Source organism: Ranitomeya variabilis, chromosome 4 (assembly GCF_051348905.1).
Source record: "Ranitomeya variabilis isolate aRanVar5 chromosome 4, aRanVar5.hap1, whole genome shotgun sequence".
NCBI classification, from domain to species: Eukaryota; Metazoa; Chordata; class Amphibia; order Anura; family Dendrobatidae; genus Ranitomeya; species Ranitomeya variabilis.
The window spans coordinates 139999622-140020631 of NC_135235.1; the positions used below are offsets into that span (position 1 = coordinate 139999622).

The 21010-nt window shown below is 43.8% G+C and overlaps 1 protein-coding gene across 3 annotated transcripts in view; it reads left to right on the forward strand.

The window, feature by feature from the left end:
- The window catches only part of LOC143770059 (protransforming growth factor alpha-like), a 53071-nt gene extending 35415 nt beyond the window's left edge, over nucleotides 1-17656 (forward strand). For all 3 annotated transcript variants that reach the window (XM_077259296.1, XM_077259295.1, XM_077259297.1), the window contains exons 3-6: nucleotides 2906-3026; nucleotides 4713-4850; nucleotides 8392-8450; nucleotides 17503-17656. In XM_077259296.1, coding sequence (XP_077115411.1) covers nucleotides 2906-3026; nucleotides 4713-4850; nucleotides 8392-8450; nucleotides 17503-17510 — 326 coding nt within the window. In that variant the 3' untranslated portion in view covers nucleotides 17511-17656. The remainder of the gene's footprint in view (nucleotides 1-2905; nucleotides 3027-4712; nucleotides 4851-8391; nucleotides 8451-17502) is intronic.
- The last annotated feature ends 3354 nt before the right edge of the window (nucleotides 17657-21010 follow it).

The window sequence follows — 21010 nt, forward strand, 5'->3', positions numbered from 1 at the left end:
TTGTTTTTGATACGTCCAAAAGACACTGACACGCTGCCGAACTGAAAAGCACCGCAGGTCAGTTTATGCTGCGTTAGAAGGAAGCACAGTGGCCATGAGATTTCTATGATTCTCATCCACTTTGCTGGAACTGTTCAAATTGTGTTTCTGACGCAGCAAAACATGTATCGTCAAAAACTCACCAAACGCTCCTCGTGAGAACATAGCCTAAATTGGGCCAATCTGCAATACCAGACATAACCCATGGTACTGTTTGTGGAAGAAAGCATCCATGTTTTCTCACCAAACTTCTTTAAAGGGAATTTATCCGCTTTTTCACTATTTAATACTAGATGTGGAGCGCCCGCTACGACCGTGGGATACTCGGTACCGGGCCGGTTTCTTAAAGGGATGTGGTCACGGCAGCAGTGACCTGGTTCGTGGCCCTGGGCATCCAATTAAAGGGGGTAAAGTGTAGTCATAAATAAAGTCTATAGAGCAATGTTCATGACACCACCGCATATATACGCATATTCCTCACTGTAATGAGCGGTCCCACGTGACCGCTCACACAGGACAGGCTGCCGGCGCTGAGAGGAGAGAGGAGACATCGCGGGAGCTGGGTGAGTATTTCTTCTGCAAGGGGCCGGGCAACACACTGGGGATGGGAGGCGGGAGGTCCCAGCAACTTTATTTTTAACAAAAAAGAAAAAAAAACTTGATCTTTCATCTCTTCTCTCCTGCGGGGGAGAAGAGATGAATGCCGCCTTCAGCACCACACAGGGGGGACAGCGCTTACTGTAGCGCTGTCTCTCCTGTGGGCGGTACGTGCACACGGAGGAGAGTGCACACTGTTCTCCATGTGCACGTGTGCAGGACGTATTGCTGTACGTGCTGCCGGAGAAACACGGACATGTCTCAGTGTTTTGCACACGGACACACGGTCCGTGAAAACACGGAGACATGTGCATAGACCCATTCATTTGAATGGGTCTACGTGTGTCAGTGTCTCCGGTACATGAAAAAACTGTCACTACACGTACCGGAGACACTGACGTGTGAAAGAGGCCTCACTCAGACTGCCTTTTAATTCCTCCTCCAGACCACAACTTATAGGGAAGCTACCCTGAAACTGGGTCTAGAGCTCCCCCTTCTGGCCTGGAGTCAGGAAAGTGTTGTATGTAGTGTTACCTGTCAAGTGGATTTCTTCTCACTTCCAGGCATGGCATCACCCTCCCCGAGAGGCAGGCAATGCCACTGTGACAACCGGATTCCTGGGGTGTCACAGATGCATATTCTCTTTCTCCAGTCTGTCTTTATGCTATGGTGGAACAGCCAAGATGTGGCTGCAATACGGTCAGAAGTCCACACTGTTGTTCCAGTTGCTGTGATTTTCAAAAGGATTCTTAAAAATGTAGTTTAAAATTATTAATATCTTTGTAGTTTTGCAAACCGGAAATCACTTGTCTTGGCCGAATATGAACTGCGCAGTGGTCACTACGTGAGGCCGTGCCCTTCAATGGAGTGCAAGTTAGGTGATATTGGCTCTTACAGGGAACTTGTCAAACGCCACTAACCACAGATATGTGGTTAATCTGCAGGTGAATAGTGTTCTGAACCTGCTCGGCACCAGCACGTAAAGCCCCATTGCCGGGAGCAAATGAACGTTATTCCCTCGGCAGCACTCAGCTTTCAGTCAAGGCAGTGCCACTGGCACCATTTCAGTCACTACTTTGTGTGTATACTGTAACCCGGGATTGACTGACAGCAGACTCAGCATTAGGGCCGGCTGTCAGTCAGTGTCAGGGGCTCAGTTACAGCCACTAATCACTATGCACAAAGGAATGACTAAACCCGGGCCGATGCCACATATTAGACAACTGTTTGGATTACAGCTACAGTATTGCTCCTGAGTCCCCCATACCCAGTAATGTTCCTCTCAGGTGAGCGCTTCTGTGTTCTCCGTGAGGAACCCGCTGCCACACTCCTCTACCAGTGGCTTATCTCCTGGAAAGTAAGAGGATTGCCTATTAGAACATGCCGAAGCCTTCTTTTCCCTGGTCTGATGGGGACAGAGTCGGGAGAGCCTCATATGCATTAGACGGTCAAACGCTCCCGCTGATATTGGAGGGTCCAGCTGACTTGACTCTTAATCTTAGGCGCCATAAAGGGAACCTGTCGCATTTTACATGTAGTCTGATCATATAGAGCAGGAGAAGCTGAGCAGAATGATATATAGGTTTGTTGGAAAAGATTCAGTATAACTTGTAATTTATTCATTGCTATTTGTACCTTGTGGGAGTCCTGTGGGCGGTCATACTCAGTGATTGATAGCTATTTCTGAATGCACAGTCATAAATGGAAGACTGTCAATCACTAGCAGGACCTCCCACTGGACTCATCTACAGAAACACCAAGGATTTAAAAAAAAAAAAAAATGCTGAAACTTTTACTTCAATGATGTCTATCAATCAGCTCAGCTCCTCCTGCTCTATAACATCCGGCCTGCATGTCAGATACTATTTTCATCATGACGGGTTCCCTTTTTAGCTCGTGCCGATGAACGTATTTTCAGTACGAGAACAAGCCAACAAAACATCGGATCGCGCTCGAGCCATAGTCTGTCCGAGGAAAAAATTGCATCATGCATCCGATATTCATATACCACTAGGCCATGCAAGTCAATGAGTCTGTGAAAAAATTGGGACTGCACTCGGTTGACATCTGAGTGCAGTCCGATTAGCATCAAGTTATAAATTCAGATTCAATCAGATTTAATCCCAATAACTTCCACAGCAGAGTAAGCGATACAGAAATGTGACTCGGACAGATGTCCTAGCTATCTGGTTTAACTGTACAATAGGCTTATACGTCTAGGCTATTAAATTGCATGAAAAATTTGTAAAGCTATTTCTACATTTTACAGCTTTCTTCGTGGCAGCTGCGTCTTCTGAGATTTTATTTGCCGATTGTCCAGATTCATACACTCAGTTTTGCTTCCATGGCACGTGCCAGTTTTTGGTATCAGAATGGACGGCCTCCTGCATGTAAGTATATACAAACGATGAGAAGAGAGAGTCCGGATCTGCAGTTTCGGCCCCACATAGGGGTCTACACATACACAGTAATGCCACATAGTACAGGCATATGGCATGTTATGAATGATGCACACAGTGATGTCACAATGCAGGGGTAGCAGACATATTATTAGGCTGTGGTGACTCAGTCATGTGATGCTGTGGCCTTGCCATCTCTTAGAGGTCTTTGCTGCATTATGCAGCTGACACCGCTTTGGTGATGTGTCCAATGTCATCTGTGGCATCTAAGCAGTTAGACAGTGGGAGGGGGCTTCTTCTATCACCACACTTGTACCCTTATAATTCAGTTGCAAGGTGCCAATGGGTTACCCTGGAAGCTGAGGCCTAATAAAGCCTAATAAGTGCTGCACTTCATCAGGACCAACCATAGTCAACCACTGCGGTCTGTCCTGATGAAGTGCGACACTTCGAAACACATTGACTAATAAACCATATTCATGGATTTCTGACTCCTTCTTATCACTCATCCCCCAGCAATGCAGATTTAACCCATTTTTCTCTGGTCCTTGACGAGCCCCTGACAGGAGTAACATTCCAGGCAGGGGCGCACGACAGTTGACAGATGCACCAAAATCATTAAGATTCACGTTCCTCTAAGTGAATTTGGTGAATCCTATTCCAACGCTCGCTTCATCAAGATTGGCGGACAATTTTCAGTCTTGATGACTCGGGGGCTATGTGATGTTTGTGAGAAAGTTGTTAGAAATGTAAAAAAAAAAAGAATAAAAAAAAAACCTAATATATGTTGAGTATCATCTCATTAGTAACAACCTGAAGTTTAAAAATTTACTGCGTTATTTATTCAACTTGTTCAGTCCCCCAAAAAAATAAAAATATCAGAATGGCCTTTTTTTTGTACCCAAAGTTTTTTGTTTTGATCAGAAAAGTAGGCCGCCAATATTGTATTAATGAAAAAAACACCTCAGTAAGCTATAATGATGGAAACATAAAAAAGTTGATAACGACCCCAAGAATAAAATTCTAGTCCCCAATTCACTTATAATAATTCATTAAGAGGTGCAGGCCAAATAATGAATGCAGCGCACCTTATCAGTGATGTGCATCGCACCAGAGATGTTACTCCAGTCTGTGACTGGAGTAACGTTTCTTGCATACAAAACGTTGGCACTTCTGCTGAATTTGATGTTCGGGAGTAGCCTCCTTCCCTGTTTCTGCCATTTTGACGGACCTGCTTGAAACTGACATTGCGCCAAAGTTCTGTTCCTTTTCAAAATGTTGTAACCCAGTTTTCTGGAAAAAAAAATTTGATGAATCTCCCATTTAGTGTCCAATAAATGCTGTAGAGAAGAAGCTTTGTATTCTCTACCTTTATGAGTTATTATTGAAAGTTTTTTTTACGGTTTCAGTAAACTATTGCCCTCTTGTGTATTTCACTGTAAAAAAATAAAACTATACTTTACTTCATCCTCTCCCTGGGAGTCTACATCTGTGTCACTGACATCTACATCAGCAGAGCCGCTGGACTCAGTGATTGGCTGCAGCGCTATTGATATGGTGTCAGTGCTGCAGCCAATCAACAGAAACAAGGGCAGTCATGGAGGGATGGTGCTGTACCTGGGGAGAGGAAATAAAGCCTAATTTGTTTTTGATACGATTCTATATATTTTTTCTTAGATGTTTCAAAGGCTACATTGGCAGTAGATGCCAGCAAATGGATTTGTTTCAAGTGTTGGCTGGTGACCCCCGCTCTATTTTGGTTGTGGCATTTGTGGCTGTACTGACGCTGATGGTCACCACTTGCCTTGGCATTTAGTAAGTATTTTCTCAGATTTCAATCTTCTGTAGCTGAACCGACCTATCTGACTTATTAGTATCTGGAGAACGTTTATGGCTTCTGTAGCACTGCAGACTGTCTGAAGGACATGAAAAAATAGTTAGAATTGAGAGTCCTCAGTGGTTGATACCTTTTGCATGAAGTAATTGACACCAACCCACAGTCATGATGTAACAAGATGCCCCCAGTTTGTTTTATGTGTCGCCAACAGTGAGCTTCTTCTCATGTTTTGTCTAGGAGGAACTTGTACAAATTTCTTACACAAAAAGTTCCCCCCACTTTCCTGCATTCTCCTTCTGGACTGTGGAATGAAGATGGATCCTCTATGCCCCCAACATGGCTCCCTATGTAAGTGACGTGCCAGAAGACCCCCAGCGCTTTCTATAACAAAGAGGCAGAAGGCTCAGGCTCAGTTGGTTCCCCTGTGACTCGCGGGTTTAGCAGTGTAAGGACACACAAACTTTCTATACCCCTCTATACAGCCATCATAGTCTATAGGGCACAGAGCTTCTAAACGCTACTGGAGGCCATTTTACAGAACTCTTCTCACCTAGAAGTATCACATTTAGGGGAGACTATCCCTGTAATTACATACTTGCCTTTCTGTGATTTTCTGTACTTGTGTCTGTATCAGTCGCTGAAAGAGAGATGTTAGAATAGAGAAGAGCTCTATATGCTCACACTGGGCCTGGCGGAAACCCTCACTATAGCAGTAGTGGTGGGGGGATTCCAAGGGTGACCATATGTGACTGGTTTTATTTTTATCCAAAAATATTCAAAAACCTCAATATAAAGCCCACAACATAAAATCCCTCTCAAATAGGATTACTCCCTTAAAGCATTTTTCAACCAACCTCATTTTATTCTCATGGGCAAAAATATCAAATTAGATGTATTTTTTGCTACTGCAAACACATCCAAAAATACCATAAATACCACAGAGGCTGTTTTGGGACCCTGCCCAAATTTCCCATCCCCTTTGCTACACTTTTGTCTTGGATTGCAAAACCCAGCACCATTAAAGCAGGATAGGTTTAATCTTCTTTATAACCCTTTAAAAATATTCATAAGACCACCAATTATGATAAGAATATTTTATTTGAACATATTAATCACACAATACATCTCCATAAAAAAATAAAAAATGAAATAATTTAAAATATCTTTATTAAAGCTGATAATTTCTAAAAACAATTTATTTCTGTAAAAAAGTGTACAAAAAAGATCAATAATTTGATACAGAAACTATGTATGTGCAGGGCAGGGCATACTGAAACTGACTGGCACCAGGAAAAAATCTATACAAAAAATAAATAATAAAATTATATATTTATACCAATTAATCTGTGCACCCAAAGTTATATATGTGTATGTATAAAAAGAGAACACTTGGGCTACAAGTGTCACATTCCTCGTGTCCAGCCGCGCATGACCAATAGACAACGCCAGAAGCATCTTACCTGCGCCAAGGAGAAAAAGAACTGGACTGCTGCTCAGTTGTCCAAGGTGTTGTTTTCAGATGAGAGTACATTTTGCATTTCATTTGGAAATCAAGGTCCCAGAGTCTGGAGGAAGAGTGGAGAGGCCACAATCCAAGCTGCTTGAGGACTAGTGTGAAGTTTCTACAATCAGTGATGGTTTGGGGAGCCATGTCATCTGCTGGTGTAGGTCTGCTGTTGTTTGTCAAGACCCAAGTCAGCGCAGCCGTCTACCAGGAAATATTAGAGCACTTCATGCTTCTGTAGCGCCCCCACTGCCACAGGGCCGAGGGGTACCCGGTACCGGGCCTCTGGCCTCTGAGTCTCTGTCCTGGGGTTGTCACGGTGGCTAGACCCGGTCCGTGACCCTGCTGAGGGGCGCCCAATGAAAGGTGTGGGTGGTGATGATGTTGTGGTGCGGTGCACGTCGCAGTGAATAACGAGGACACCAGGTTGCAGTCTCTTTACCTCTTTACTGAAGGCTTCAGGATCCTCAGTCTGGAATACGGTTAACCGGGCTGCGCAAGTCCGGCCGGTCCGATGGCACCTCCAGAGTTCCCTTTGCAGGTGGAAATCTGTGCCTACCTTCTAGCGCTTGTGTGTTGTGGTCCTCCCCTGCTGTGCTTACGGGATAGTCCCCACAACTGTTGTGTCTGTTTCTGAAGTTCCCTCACAACTCAATTATGATGTTCTTCTTCGTCCCCCAGATGATATGGCTAGGACGCACCCGTGTGACGGGTAGGCTCGGAGCTCTTCCGGGACCCTAGTGTCGCCCCTCTCCTGTTGTTGCCCCCTATGTCTTCTTAGGTGATTTGGGTGAGACAGCCCGCCTATAACTGACTGTCCTGCCGTAGGTTTGAAGTTAGGCCTGGAGCTCTATACTTCCTCGGCGTTCCGGCCACCGGCTGCGCGCCTCAGTAGGATGTTGCCTCGTCTTACAGCACAACTCCTACTGGTGTTTCTCCTTGTTGCGTTGATCTCGTTTCTCACTCAGCACAATAAACCTCGCTTCTTGTCCTTTCTTAGGGCACCGCCGCTATCTCGTGCAGGCGCGGTCCCGTAACGTGCTCTCTGTTCGCTAGGCCTCTGTCAGGATCCCACCCCTGACAGTGACCCCCCTGAGTCTCTCCCCGCAACACCCTCTGCCACAGGATGTTGCCTGTTCGATTCCCAGTCAGCTTCTTTCTAACTTCCTATCTAACCCCCAGTTTTACCAGATTGTGAGGAGTGGCCTAATACATAGCACCCTTAGCTCCCCCTGGAGGCCAGACTGTGAAGTGTATTGGTGTCTGTGATACCTGGTCAGGTGAACTCCTTCAGTGCCATCAGACGTACCATAGCCCCCCTTAGCGGCGGAGCATCAGTACTGCAACGACCAGGACTCTGGGGCGCTGCACTTCCCTTTGCTGACAAACTTTTTTTCTCCAGAAGAACTTGGCACCTGTCCACACTGCCAGAAGTACCAATACCTGGTTTAAAAACAACAGTATCACTGTGCGTGATTGGCCAGCAAACTCATCTGACCTTAACTCCATAGAGAATCTATGGGATATTGTCAAGAGGAAGATGAGAGACACCAGACCCAACAATGCAGACAAGCTGAAGGCCGCTATCAAAGCAACCTGGGCTTCCATAACACCTCAGCAGTGCCACAAGCTGATCGCCTCCATGCCACGCAGCATTGATGTAGTAATTGATGCAAAACTAGGCACAACCAAGTATTGAGTGCATTTACTGAACTTATATGAGTTTCACTTTTTGTATTGAAGAACTGAAATAAATTAACTTTTTGATGATATTCTAATTTTGTGAGAAGCACCTGTTGGTTAAATATGCAACTAAGTATTCATCAAATTTGCAGATTTATTTTGCTTCATATCTTAGCATATTTATATTAGATTTGACAGTGGAATTAAAGGCATAATAAGATATAGAAACCTATAGAAACGTAAAGTCATAATATTACAGCTCTTTAAAACGTGAAACCCAGTTGAGTAGTATGCATAGTCCCTAACATTTGATCATGTAACCTCTTTTACAGCTTATGTAGGAGAGAGGCATTCAGCAAGCTTACACTTTTGAAGACTATTGATGTCCATGGTAAGTTTTGACATAGCAATGAAATTCTTAGTGTGCAGCCAGAAAGCGCTATGAAACGCTTTCCTTTGGAATTTTCACAGAGAGCGTTTTTACACATTGATGGCATAATTCTGCACTAATATTCACATGATAAAATTTGCTTGCAACAAGCTTACCATTTATTTTAATGGATTGACAAGTCTATTGTACACATATTTCATTTTGTGCAGTAAAACACTAAAAGCACATGTAATCTGCACATGACTGTGTCAAAAAAGTTTTGTCAAAGCCAAACATCAGAGAGTATTAGAAACATGGCAGCTCAATTTATAATATGACACATAAAAAAGGGACAAAAAAGCCCAGCATAAAAAAGTCATGAAAACATATGCAAAGAAACGTACTAAAAAAGCATAAGTAACCTAGTTTAGCTAATAGGTTCAGAAACACTGCAGAAAATCTGCAACATCAAAAACTCACAGATACTCATTGTGGAAATATAGCTTTAGGATATGTGCACACATTGAGTATTTGCAGCAGATTTACAACACATAGGAGACAGTGGCGCTAGAGCATATACACATGGGAGGCTGAATGTTGTGAACTATATTTCTTGGCTCCCTCTTGTGGTCACTAGCGGTATTACACTTGGATCATCTTTCTCCAGGTTGGTACCCACCTGGTTCGTTAGGCCTTGGGTGTTCCTATTTAGACTTCCTGGAAACTCAGTCTAGTGCCTGGAATCGATGTAGTCAGTCTATGTCTGTTTGCTCCTGACTCCTGGTCTCCTGTTCTTTGCATGATAAGCTAAGTCCTGCTTTCTTATTTTTGTTTATTCGCTTTGTTTCTATTTTGTTCCAGCTTGTTCATAATGTGATTCCTGATTTTTGCTGGAAGCTCTAGGGGGCTGATATTCTCCCCCCACACCGTTAGTCGGTGCGGGGGTTCTTGGATATTCAGCGTGGATTTTTTTGTAGGGTTTTTGCTGACCGTATAAGTCTCCTTCCTATTTTCTGCTATTAATTAGTGGGCCTCTCTTTGCTAAATCTAGTTCATTCTTACGTTTGTCTTTTCTTCTTACCTCACCGTTATTATTTGTTGGGGGCTTGTATTATAACTTTGGGGTCCTTTCTCTTGAGGCAAGTGAGGTCTTATTTTCTCTGAAAGGGTTAGTTAGTTCTCCGGCTGGTGCGAGACGTCTAGAATCAACGTAGGTACGTTCCCCGGCTACTTCTAGTTGTTGTGCTAGGATTAGATATACGGTCAGCCAAGTTACCACCTCCCTATGAGCTGGTTTTTGTGTTTGCGGACTTAGCTGGAACTTCTGAGATCCTCTACCACTAGGATCATAACAGTATTCCAGGCCAAAAGTGAATATTTATTGCATTGCAGAAGCGGGATTAAAAGAAAAGAAGTTCTGAGTTTTTTTTTTTTTCTTCTTCCCCTTTTTCCTCTGAGTGGCTTGAAGCTCTGCTGCAGACATGAATGTTCAGACTCTGATTACTAGTGTGGATCAGCTTGCTGCACGAGTGCAGGGCATTCAGGATTTTGTTATTAGTAGTCCTATGTCAGAGCCTAAGATACCTATTCCTGAGCTTTTCTCTGGTGATCGATTTAAATTTGGGAATTTTAGGAATAATTGTAAATTGTTTCTATCTTTGAGACCGCGTTCGTCTGGAGACTCAGCTCAGCAAGTTAAAATTGTTATCTCTTTCTTGCGTGGCGACCCTCAGGATTGGGCTTTTTCATTGGCGCCAGGAGATCCGGCATTGGTAAATATTGATGCGTTTTTTCTGGCGCTCGGATTGCTTTATGAGGAGCCCAATCTTGAAATTCAGGCAGAAAAAGCGTTGCTGGCTATCTCTCAGGGCCAAGATGAGGCTGAAGTGTATTGCCAAAAATTTCGGAAATGGTCCGTGCTTACTCAATGGAATGAGTGTGCTCTGGCCGCAAATTTCAGAAATGGCCTTTCTGAAGCCATTAAGAATGTGATGGTGGGTTTTCCCATTCCTACAAGTCTGAGTGATTCTATGGCTCTGGCCATTCAGATAGATCGGCGTTTGCGGGAGCGTAAATCTGCTAATCCTCTGGCAGTGTTGTCTGAACGGACACCTGACTCAATGCTATGTGATAGAATTCAGACTAGAACTGAACGACAAAATCATAGATGTCAGAATGGGTTGTGTTTTTACTGTGGTGATTCTACACATGTTATCTCAGCATGCTCTAAACGCCTAACAAAGATGGTTAGTCCTGTCACCATTGGTAATTTGCATCCTAAGCTTATTTTGTCTGTAACTCTAATTTGCTCATTGTCTTCCTACCCTGTTATGGCATTTGTGGATTCAGGTGCTGCCCTGAGTCTTATGGACTTGTCGTTTGCCAAGCGCTGTGGTTTTGTCCTGGAGCCTTTGAAAAATCCTATTCCTCTTAGAGGAATTGATGCTACGCCACTGGCGGAGAATAAACCGCAGTATTGGACACAAGTGACCATGTGTATGACTCCTGAACATCGGGAGGTGATTCGTTTTCTTGTTCTGCATAAAATGCATGATTTGGTCGTTTTGGGTCTGCCATGGTTACAGACCCATAATCCAGTTTTGGATTGGAAGGCAATGTCTGTGTCAAGTTGGGGTTGTCAGGGAATTCATTGCGATTCCCCGTCGGTGTCTATTGCTTCTTCTACTCCTTCTGAAGTTCCGGAATATTTGTTGGACTATCAGGATGTATTCAGTGAGTCCAGGTCCAGTGCCCTTCCTCCTCATAGGGACTGTGACTGCGCTATAGATTTGATTCCTGGTAGTAAATTTCCTAAGGGACGATTATTTAATTTATCTGTACCTGAGCATGCCGCAATGCGTTCTTATATAAAGGAGTCTTTGGAGAAGGGACATATTCGTCCATCCTCTTCCCCTCTTGGTGCGGGATTCTTTTTTGTAGCCAAGAAAGACGGGTCTTTGAGACCTTGTATAGACTATCGGCTTCTGAATAAAATCACGGTCAAATTTCAGTATCCTTTGCCACTATTGTCGGACTTGTTTGCTCAGATTAAGGGTGCCAAGTGGTTCACCAAGATAGATCTTCGTGGTGCGTACAACCTTGTGCGCATTAAGCAGTGAGATGAATGGAAAACTGCGTTTAATATGCCCGAAGGTCATTTTGAGTACTTGGTGATGCCTTTTGGGCTTTCTAATGCTCCTTCAGTGTTTCAGTCTTTTATGCATGACATCTTCCGGAAGTGTCTAGATAAATTCATGATTGTTTATCTGGATGATATTCTGTTTTTTTCTGATGATTGGGATTCTCATGTAAAGCAGGTCAGGATGGTGTTTCAGGTTTTGTGTGATAATGCTTTGTTTGTGAAGGGCTCAAAGTGTCTCTTTGGAGTGCAGAAGGTTTCCTTTCTGGGTTTCATTTTCTCCCCTTCTACAGTAGAGATGGACCCAGTCAAGGTCCGAGCTATTCATGATTGGACTCAACCCACGTCTGTTAAGAGTCTTCAGAAGTTCTTGGGTTTTGCTAATTTCTACCGTCGTTTTATTGCTAATTTCTCTAGCGTTGTTAAACCTTTGACGGATATGACCAAGAAAGGTTCTGATGTGGCTAATTGGGCTCCGGCAGCTGTGGAGGCTTTCCGGGAGCTGAAGCGCCGGTTTACTTCGGCGCCTGTTTTGTGCCAGCCTGATGTCTCACTTCCCTTTCAGGTTGAAGTGGACGCTTCTGAGATCGGTGCAGGGGCTGTTTTGTCGCAGAAAGGCTCTGGTTGCTCTGTGATGAGACCTTGTGCTTTTTTTTCTAGGAAATTTTCGCCTGCGGAGCGGAACTATGATGTTGGTAATCGGGAGTTGTTGGCCATGAAGTGGGCATTTGAGGAGTGGCGTCATTGGCTCGAGGGAGCTAAGCATCGTGTGGTGGTCTTGACGGATCACAAAAATTTGATGTATCTCGAGTCTGCTAAGCGCCTGAATCCTAGACAGGCTCGTTGGTCGTTGTTTTTCTCCCATTTTGACTTTGTGGTCTCGTACCTGCCTGGTTCGAAGAATGTGAAGGCTGATGCTCTTTCTAGGAGTTTTGTGCCTGACTCTCCGGGAGTCTCAGAGCCAGCTGGTATTCTTAAAGAGGGAGTAATCTTGTCGGCCATTTCTCCTGATTTGCGTCGTGTGTTGCAGAGATTTCAGGCTGGTAGACCTGACCCTTGCCCACCTGATAGACTGTTTGTTCCTGATAAATGGACCAGCAGAGTTATCTCCGAGGTTCATTCCTCAGTGTTGGCGGGGCATCCTGGGATTTTTGGTACCAGAGATTTGGTGGCTAGGTCCTTTTGGTGGCCTTCCTTGTCGCGGGATGTGCGTTCTTTTGTGCAGTCCTGTGGGATTTGTGCTCGGGCTAAGCCTTGCTGTTCTCGTGCCAGCGGGTTGCTTTTGCCCCTGCCCGTCCCGAAGAGGCCCTGGACACACATTTCCATGGATTTCATTTCAGATCTTCCGGTGTTTCAAGGTATGTCTGTCATCTGGGTGGTGTGTGATCGCTTTTCCAAGATGGTCCATTTGGTGCCCTTGCCTAAGTTGCCTTCCTCTTCTGATCTGGTTCCTTTGTTCTTTCAGAATGTGGTTCGCTTGCATGGCATTCCTGAGAATATCGTGTCTGACAGAGGATCCCAGTTTGTGTCCAGATTCTGGCGATCTTTGTGTGCTAAGATGGGCATTGATTTGTCGTTTTCATCTGCCTTTCATCCTCAGACTAATGGCCAAACGGAGCGAACCAATCAGACGCTGGAGGCTTATTTGAGATGTTTTGTTTCTGTGGATCAGGATGATTGGGTGACCTTCTTGCCATTGGCTGAGTTTGCCCTCAATAATCGGGCTAGTTCCGCTACTTTGGTTTCGCCATTTTTCTGCAACTCTGGTTTTCATCCTCGTTTTTCCTCGGGTCATGTTGAACCTTCTGACTGTCCTGGGGTGGATTCCGTGGTGGATAGGTTGCAGCGGATTTGGAATCATGTGGTGGACAACTTGAAGTTGTCACAGGAGAAGGCTCAGCGTTTTGCCAACCGCCGCCGCGGTGTGGGTCCCCGACTTCGTGTTGGGGATTTGGTTTGGTTATCTTCTCGGTATGTCCCTCTGAAGGTTTCCTCTCCTAAGTTTAAGCCTCGCTTTATTGGTCCTTATAAAATTTTGGAAGTCCTTAATCCGGTGTCTTTTCGTTTGGATCTTCCGGTGTCATTTGCCATTCACAATGTGTTCCATAGGTCTTTGTTACGGCGGTACGTTGTGCCTGTGGTTCCTGCTGTTGACCCTCCGGCTCCGGTCTTGGTTGAGGGCGAGTTGGAGTACGTGGTGGAGAAGATCTTGGATTCTCGTCTCTCTAGACAGAGGCTTCAGTATCTGGTCAAATGGAAGGGCTATGGTCAGGAGGATAATTCCTGGGTGGTCGCCTCTGATGTTCATGCGGCCGATTTGGTGCGTGCCTTTCACGCTGCTCATCCTGATCGCCCTGGTGGTCTTGGTGAGGGTTCGGTGACCCCTCCTTAAAGGGGGGGTACTGTTGTGAACTATATTTCTTGGCTCCCTCTTGTGGTCACTAGCGGTATTACACTTGGATCATCTTTCTCCAGGTTGGTACCCACCTGGTTCGTTAGGCCTTGGGTGTTCCTATTTAGACTTCCTGGAAACTCAGTCTAGTGCCTGGAATCGATGTAGTCAGTCTATGTCTGTTTGCTCCTGACTCCTGGTCTCCTGTTCTTTGCATGATAAGCTAAGTCCTGCTTTCTTATTTTTGTTTATTCGCTTTGTTTCTATTTTGTTCCAGCTTGTTCATAATGTGATTCCTGATTTTTGCTGGAAGCTCTAGGGGGCTGATATTCTCCCCCCACACCGTTAGTCGGTGCGGGGGTTCTTGGATATTCAGCGTGGATTTTTTTGTAGGGTTTTTGCTGACCGTATAAGTCTCCTTCCTATTTTCTGCTATTAATTAGTGGGCCTCTCTTTGCTAAATCTAGTTCATTCTTACGTTTGTCTTTTCTTCTTACCTCACCGTTATTATTTGTTGGGGGCTTGTATTATAACTTTGGGGTCCTTTCTCTTGAGGCAAGTGAGGTCTTATTTTCTCTGAAAGGGTTAGTTAGTTCTCCGGCTGGTGCGAGACGTCTAGAATCAACGTAGGTACGTTCCCCGGCTACTTCTAGTTGTTGTGCTAGGATTAGATATACGGTCAGCCAAGTTACCACCTCCCTATGAGCTGGTTTTTGTGTTTGCGGACTTAGCTGGAACTTCTGAGATCCTCTACCACTAGGATCATAACAGCTGAAGCAAATACATCACATAGAATACACTGGGGCTGGAGCATATATATCACATAGGAGACATTGAGCAGGAGAATATACATGACATAGAATACACTTAGGCTGGAGAATATGCATCACATAGGAGACAGTGAGGCTAAGCATATCCAACACATGGGATACACTGGGGCAGGAGCATATAAATCACATAGGAGACTAGAGCTGCAGCATATACATTACATAGGAGACAGTGGGGCTGGAGCATATACATCACATAGAATAAACGGGCTGGAGCATATATATTTCATAGGAGACACAGGCTGGAGCATGTACATCACAGGAAACACTGCGTCTGGAGCATATACAGTACATCACAGACATCTTTATATGCATCGTATAGGAAACGCTGAGGCTGCATTGTGGTGTTCAGTAGTGAATGTTGCACGCATGTGCTCGCATCCTAATGGGAAATTTAAAGGGCTGGTGGCTGGTGTAAAGTTTCCACTCACTCGGTTATGAGGTTGGCACCGGTAGGTAAAATGCTATACGTGCTGGAGCTTGCTTCCAGGCTTACATTACTGAGGATAACTACATCAGTGATACCTCGCTCAGGACATCGGAGACTGTAAAGCGGTTTAAAGAAGCAGCATGTTCTTTCCACAGATGGCTTCCGCTAGGAAGCTGCTCGCTAGTTATAATTTAACATTTTAGCCATAGTTTAAAGTTTAAAAAAATTACACTGTAAAAGTAGTGGCAACACTGCCAGTGGAGCCACTTCAGGAAAAAGACAGCAGATGTTTTTTTTCAGCAGCTTCACTTAGGAAAACTGGGTGGTCCCGCGTCTTATAGATGTTTTGTGCACATGCCCTATAGAGTTTTTTTTCCTGAAACATCGACCACAGTCCTTTAATTGGGCAGTGCCTAGTTTGGAGTAGATTCCCTGAAGATCAATTTTCAAAACTTGAAGTGAAAAAAACCCAATGAATTATAATAATAATTTTTATTTCTATAGCGCCAACATATTCCGCAGCACTTTCCATTACAGAGGGGAGTGAGGGTCCTGCTCGCAAGCTTACAATCTAGCAATATGTCTCACCCAAATGGAATTTCTTCACATATTATATATATGTACATATGACAAGAGTGTATGTAATTTATAGGAACCAACTATATTCCAAAAGTTTCCTTTTATATATAGCAATTTTTAGAATAGTACCTTGTTATGTATGGATCTTTTAGGCTTTTCTAACCGCATTTTGTTTTGTAGTGATGTTTCCTTAATATCTGTGGTGCATTATAAAATGCACTAGACACAACACACTTCATCATTTGCTTTTTTTTTTTTTTTTACATCACTTGCCTTTTTTGTCTTGTGATATTAGTCGTTTTGGCACCAAATTCATAAAAATGGCGCATGTGATTTATGAAATGGACTTTATGCCCTTCTTAGGCTATGTTCACTCGATCCTTTTTTTGATCCTTTTTTTTTCAGGTCCTGATTTGGAAAACCCGCAGTGCAAAACTGCACTGCTGATTTTTCTGCAGTTTCTTCTGCAGATTCCTCTGCGGATTTTCAACAGCACTTTCCTATTGGTGCCTGTTGAAAACAGGAACTGAATCCGCAGAAAGAAGTGACATGGTACTTCTTTTTTTCTGCAGGCAAATCCTCGCGGATTTGCCTGAGAAAAAAAGGATAGTGGGCACAGCGGTTTTTGTTTTCCATAGAGTAACATTGGACTGTACCCTGCATGGAAAAAGGACCTGAAAAAAAAAGGATCAAAAAAAGGATCGTGTGAACATAGCCTTAAACTGTTTATACATCTTTTGGTCACACCTTAGCACCAGATGTCACAAAAATTGTGCAAAAACATTGGTGTACTCAGAAATCACACTTGAATTGTGGGGGAGACTGGAGTGGAATTGCGCCAAATTTTGCAACTTTTTTAAAAAGTCAGATTTGATGAATTAGGTGAAAACATCTTGAATTGCTAAAATCACGAAATGAAAAACAAACAAACAGGCGTGGTAAGGCAAAACCAGGAGTGGGTGATAAATACAGAAGAGGTGACGTGTTTCTATTATACTTTTCCTCTGATTGTTCCACTCCGGATTTTAGCTTACAAATACTGATGTAAAATACTGACCAAATACTGAACGTGGCCTAAATCTGAGACTGCTCTAGATGTAGCCGTTGTTTTTTTGTGATTTTCTCATAGACTTCTCTATTTAACAAAAAGTCCATGTTACAAAATACAATAGTCCAGCAAAAAATTGCTTATGCTGTAAAAGATGTATAAAAACACTGGAGAGTCTATGTGAAGGAGGTCTAAGGTAGTTTTGGGGTATTTACCTGCCTTAGGCTACATGTCTGCAGTCTCTCTTTGTGTAACTGCAGACTTAGGAATCCTCACAGTGCGTACACTGTATGCTGTCAGGATTTTCCGGTGCCGTTGCCAGGAGCGGCGGACACGTTACCACAAGTATACAATTTACATACATGTGGTCATGTGCCAACTAGACGTTTGCAGCCTCTCTCAATGCAAGATTATTGAGTGAGGTCGCACATGTCCAATCAGAATGTTGCCAGAAGTATTGCATACTTGTGGTCATATGACCGCCCGCTCTCAGGACCAAGAATCCTTACAGTACACAGTGTGCGCACTGTGAGGATTCACAAGTATGCAGTCACACAGAGTGTGTGTGACATGTAGCCTATAGCCAGGCGTCCCCTTTAAGGATCTGCGCTTACTGCTTTAGAAGCTCTGTTTTACATTAGTTTCTTTTCTTCTCTAGATGTTTAAATCTGAAAAAGAAGATTTCAACTAACTGTGAATAAACAAAAAGACTGACAAGTATAATTTCATGTGTTAAATTTAATATAATTTTAATATAAAATATTAAAGATATAAAAGATTTGCAAGTATAATAAAAACTGCCACAGATTACGGATACTATTTAGCATTTTACATTCTCGCTGTCAACAAGACGAGTATTAGAGGTTAAAAAATTTAGACTGTGAACCTGATGCTTATAGTTAATGCAAGTTCATTCACAGTAAAGCAGTTACTTTACATGACACAGGTCTTGGGCCCTTGCAGAACTATGTACATGGCAATATGAACACACAGTGCCACAATATAGAAATATTCACCCCTAAAAGCAATGCATCATTTGTATGCCTTTAGATGGCCCCATAGACTCATATGGGCACTGAGTAAGGACTTTATAGACTTATTAAGCCAAATGTTAGTAAAAACGCAAGCTAATTTAGCCCCTGGGCCATTTTGCGCTTTCGTTTTTTGCTCCCCTTCTTCCCAGAGCCATAACTTTTTTATTTTTCGGTCAATATGGCCATGTGAGGGCTTGTTTTTTGCAGGACGAGTTGTACTTTTGAACGACTCCATTGGTTTTAACATATTGTGCACTAGAAAATGGGAAATAAATTCCAAGTGTTGTGAAATTGCAAAAAATTGACCTACCATTATGATTCTCCAGGTCATTATGAGTTCACAGACACTAAATATGTATAGGTTCTTTTTTATTTAAAGGGAACCTGTCACCCTCAAAATCGAAGGTGAGCTAAGCCCGCCAGCATCAGGGGGCTTATCTACAGCATTCTATAATGCTGTAGATAAGCCCCCGATGTAACCTGAAAGATGAGAAAAAGAGGTTAGATTATACTCACCCAGGGGTGGTCCCGCTGCAGTCTGATCCGATGGGCGTCGCGGTCCGGTCTGGGGCCTCCCATCTTCATAGGGTGACGTCCTCTTCTTGTCTTCACGCTCCGGCGCAGGCGTACTTTATCTGCACTGTTGAGGGCAGAGCAAAGTACTGCAGTGCGCAGGCGCTGGGCCTCTCTGACTTTTCCCGGCACCTGCGCACTGCAGTACTTTGCTCTGCCCTCAACAGGACAAAGTACGCCTGCGCCGGAGCCGCAGTGTGAAGACAAGAAGAGGACGTCATCCTATGAAGATGTATCCGTATGACATGCGTATGATTTTACAGTTCTCACTGCTTTTCCCCAATGAATTTAATGGCTCAATAGGCTGAAATTAGGAAAATGTGTGCGTATTTGTCGCCAGCTAGACGGATGGTCCGTGTGGTGTCCGAGTTTATCTCACACCCATAGGCTTGCATTGGTGAGTCTCAGACGATATATGCGTACAATCACAGCATGCTGCGATTTTACACGCACGTTGAATACGCTTGAGAAAAAATACGGTGATGTGAGCTGCCCCATAGATTAACACTGGTCCGAATGCTATACGAAGTTTTCTCGCATAGCACTCGTCCATATTCTACGCTAGTGTGACCCCGGCCTAAAAGAGACTTCTGACTCCGGCATAGAGTGATCTGGATACTCTGAAGTGCAGTGATGTCATTGAGATGAGGAACGGAATGACTCTGGATAATGGAGGATTTGGTGGTAGGGGACTGCATTAAAGTGAATCTGTTAGTAGGATCAACCATTCTAACTCATCTATATGAGCATGTAGGTCTTGGAAAGCTCAATAAAATGATGTCTTGATATGTATGATCCGATGTCGTATTCCAAAGAAATCCACCTTTTTCTTAAATGAGCTGTTACTATCCATAGACCAGACATAGATCTCTCTGAGAATCTGCCTCCATAGCTTATTTTAGATGAAAAGGGGCGTTACAAGTGTGGCACAGATCAGAAAAGAAGACTGTCAGTCATTACATATCACACTGGTGATTTCAGTCCCCCCATTCATTTAAAATAAGCTCTGGAGAGAGATTCTCATGCAGATCAGTGTTTGGCCAATAGATTTTAACAACTAATTTACAAATTATGAAAAACATGGATTACTCTGGATTAAGACATCGGAGTGCAGATATCAAAGTATCATTTTTTTCAACTTTCTCTGACCTGCATGCCCATGTAGATGACATAGGAGGATTGATCCTACTGACAAATTCCCTTTAACACAATGACGCTTCACAATATACACACGTGGTCAAAATTGTTGGTACCCCTCGTTTAATGACAGAAAAACCCACAATGGTCACAGAAGTAGCTTGAATCTGACAAAAGTATTGATAAATAAAAAATCTATGAAAATGAACAAAAGAAAGTCAGACATTGCTTTTCAACCATTCTTCCACAGAATAAAAAAAAATGAAACTCATGAAATAGGCCTGGACAGAAATGATGGTACCCCTGAAAATAATGTGACAAAAGGGACATGTTAAACCAAGGTGTGTCCACTAATTAGCATCGAAGGTGTCTACAATCTTGCAACCAGTGAGTGGGCCTGTATATAGGGCTACAGATACTCACTGTGCTGCTTGGTGACATGGTGTGTATCTCACTCAACATGGACCAGATTATTATACAGAGATACTACTACAGATCTATACGCTGTTGGACTGGCCCAGCAGAGCGCCGGAGGATCCTCCGGTGGGCCCTCCTTGCTTCTGTATGTCAGAAGCATCATGCAAGGTTGTACTGGCATCTACATTGAGTTATGCAGTACTATCTTAACAAAACATTAACAAACCTCACTGTATCGACTTAACACCTTCTTCTTTTCCCCTGTGACAAAGTCACTGGAAAAGTGCGGGAGGGGAGATACATTTCACTGAGGCTATTTGCTTCAGTGATTTGAAATCCAGAAGTTTCCTCCAGCACACTAAGTGTTGAGAGGGGTTAATTTGCCATTTTAAGGGCTGGGTTTTTGTGAGCAACCATACAGCAGGTGGGAGGTTGACTACCTTATCTCCACCCCAGGGTGTGGTCTGGGGGTTAAATAGTCGGCCTCCAGAGGCTTTCAGTGTTTGGTAGGCCTGGAGAGTGGCGCTCAAGTGCTAGGTGTGACTCCTGACAAGGAAGCTGAACCTATGAATGTTTTTTTTTTTTTTCTGAGCAGGTGGATCCCTGCAACCACATGAACTGTGCTGTATGTTTTTTTTTCCCCTTATGCCAGGAAAGCCTTGTATTATTTTGATAACTCTGCACTGGCTTATGCAGGACTCCTAATAAACCAATGAGAGTTTTATAGAGACATTGTTCCGGTGTCTATGCAGCGCCCCAGAGTCCTGGTCGTTGCAGTACTGATGCTCTGCCGCTAAGGGGGGCTATGGTACGTCTGATGGCACTGAAGGAGTTCACCTGACCAGGTATCACAGACACCAATACACTTCACAGTCTGGCCACCAGGGGGAGCTAAGGGTACTATGTATTAGGCCACTCCTCACAATCTGGTAAAACTGGGGGTTGGATAGGAAGTGAGACAGAAGCTGACTGGGAATCGAACAGGCAACATCCTGTGGCAGAGGG